General features: G+C 31.6%; 1 protein-coding gene across 1 annotated transcript in view; it reads right to left on the bottom strand.

The window, feature by feature from the left end:
* The window catches only part of LOC136842480 (inactive tyrosine-protein kinase 7-like), a 187,796-nt gene that overhangs the window by 40,547 nt on the left and 144,749 nt on the right, over nt 1-2,500 (bottom strand). Inside the window, exon 3 of the mRNA XM_067109857.1 lies at nt 1,544-1,684. Within this exon, the coding sequence (XP_066965958.1) occupies nt 1,544-1,684 (141 nt within the window). The remainder of the gene's footprint in view (nt 1-1,543; nt 1,685-2,500) is intronic.

Below are 2,500 nucleotides of genomic sequence, written 5' to 3'. Positions count from 1 at the left end.
CTCTCTCTCTCTCTCTCTCACAGAGTCAAATTTGGTAGTAATGGCCCTATATGTCACTTAACCATTTCATCGAATTAATTACTGGGCAATTAGAAGTAATTGGCCATTAGGCGGCTCTCAGAGGAAGCACATAGTAAAGACAATTCCATATACCTCTGGAATGTCATTAAGTTGTTCTTCCATGACGTTTATTAGCCACTTATTCTAACGTTCTGTTATTGTACGTTAATTTGTCCTTCTATTTTCTTTGATATAACCTCTTAGTGTTGTACTTTGTTGGGCATAACAATTGCTTTTATTACCAAATACCCAATGAAATCACTACTGCGTAATTGCAGAATGAATTGTGTGCGCTCTCTCTCTCTCTCTCTCTCTCTCTCTCTCTCTCTCTCTCTCTCTCACAGATAATATATATATATATATATAAATAGATAGATAGATACAGGTAATATATATATCTATATCTATCTATCTATATATATATATATATATATATATATATATATATATATAGAGAGAGAGAGAGAGAGAGAGAGAGAGAGAGAGAGAGAGAGAGAGAGAGAGAGAGACCTATGTACATCTATATGTATCTGCACCTGTACATATTTGAGTATAGGCAATTACACCCTAATTCTTATGTGCGCTACTTAGACAAGACTATCATAAAAACCACATCATTTCCCTTAGGCGGTAGAGTGTTTGATTTATGGAGTTTAAAAATGGTAAAAATTAAAGACAGAAAAGTTCTTGATCAGTAAATCGTTTACTATCTCACGACTCCACGTTTGGTTCCATTTTTTTTTTTATTTAAGGAACTTTTTTCAGATTCTACGAAATTCTTCAACGTCAACTTTATTCAAAGTATCTCATTTTGTTTTGAAAGAGACTTTGAAAAAGAGATTTGATTTCAGAAAAGTGCCAAGTTTTAATCTCGTACTGGATACAAGAAGTCACTAATTTCCCTTCTCGACGACCATCAAAAAAAAGATATATAAACAAATAAATAAATAGAGAAATAAATCTGTACTCACACAATACCGTGAGAGTGTTTCCTAAAATTAATCAATCAATTATTCAATCAATAAAAAAAGAAAGAAAGAAGAAAGAAAAATAAATCTGTACTTACACAGTGCCGAGAGAGTATATCCTAAAATCAATCAATCAATCAATCAATAAAGAAATAAATAAATAAATAAATAAAAGAAAGAAAGAAAGAATTCTGTACTTCCACAATACCGTGAGAGCATATCCTAAAATAAATAAATCGATCAATCAATCAATAAATAAAGAAAGAAATAAATAAAAAATACGGAAAGAAAGAAATAAATCTGTACTTACACAATACCGTGAGAGTATATCCTAAAATCAATCAATCAATAAAGAAATAAAGAAATAAATAATTAAAAAAATATAGAAAGAAAGAAATAAATCTGCAGTTACACAATATCGTGAGACTATATCCTAAAATAAATAAATCAATCAAACAAAGAAAGAAATACATAAATAGAAGAATACAGAAAGAAAGAAAGAAATCTGTACTTACACAATACCGTGAGAGTAGCTGGGAGTGACGTCAAGGCGAATCCTGACGTGGTGTTGTGAGCGATACAGGTGTACTCCCCGGCGTCTTCAGGTATCGCCCGGGTGATGATGAGGTCGGAGGAGCTGTTGTCGTTCATCCCACCTTCGCACGGGGAAATGAAAATGTCAGTGAGAATGGAAATGTTTTTTTTTTTTTCCTCTCTCTCTCCCTCTTCTTTTGGGAAAAAAGTAATAGGAAAGGAATATTTTTTCTGTTTCTTTGGAGAAGGGAAGAAACATTAGAGAATTTTTTTTTTTAGGTATTTTTGGTCAGGGAAACTGTGGGATGTGTTGGGGATGGGAATACAGCATTAGAGTGCAGATTTTTTTCTTTCTCTCATTTTTCCGCAGGGTTTTATTATTATTTTTGGCTTCAAGGGAAGGAATGATGGGTTTCTTTTATCTTTTCTTTTTTGGGGAAATATGTGGAAATTTAAGTTATAATTCAAGATGATGGAAAAAGTAACTTTTAACAATCTGCTTTTAGCAGTAGCCTGCAATGATTTCTTTAAGAAATAATAAAATTTAAAAAAATTAATAAACATAATTAATGAAAAGTAAAGTTTCCAAAATGACATAAATAAGGCCACATCGTGATGAAAACATGGAAATGAAACAAATGAGATTATGAAAAATTGCATAAAACTATCAGAAATAATACAACTCTTTTACAGAAAACGTCTATTAATATAGTAACACAACGACATTATTTTAGGGTACAGTTACACAATGGCAACTGAAACGTTACAATGATTAAATGAAAAGTGTGTAACAGAATGCCTTCAACGAGATAACATTTCAAAAACCCACAAAACACGATAACATCAAAAACATCAATCAAATACCTTTGAGCTGAAACGTATATTAAAATATTACAAAAATTCTATGGACCAACTCCCATCCCGGGATTAGTTTTGAT

Source organism: Macrobrachium rosenbergii, chromosome 10 (genome assembly GCF_040412425.1).
Source record: "Macrobrachium rosenbergii isolate ZJJX-2024 chromosome 10, ASM4041242v1, whole genome shotgun sequence".
Lineage (NCBI taxonomy): Eukaryota > Metazoa > Arthropoda > Malacostraca > Decapoda > Palaemonidae > Macrobrachium > Macrobrachium rosenbergii.
This window is presented reverse-complemented; position numbering and strand designations above follow the sequence as displayed.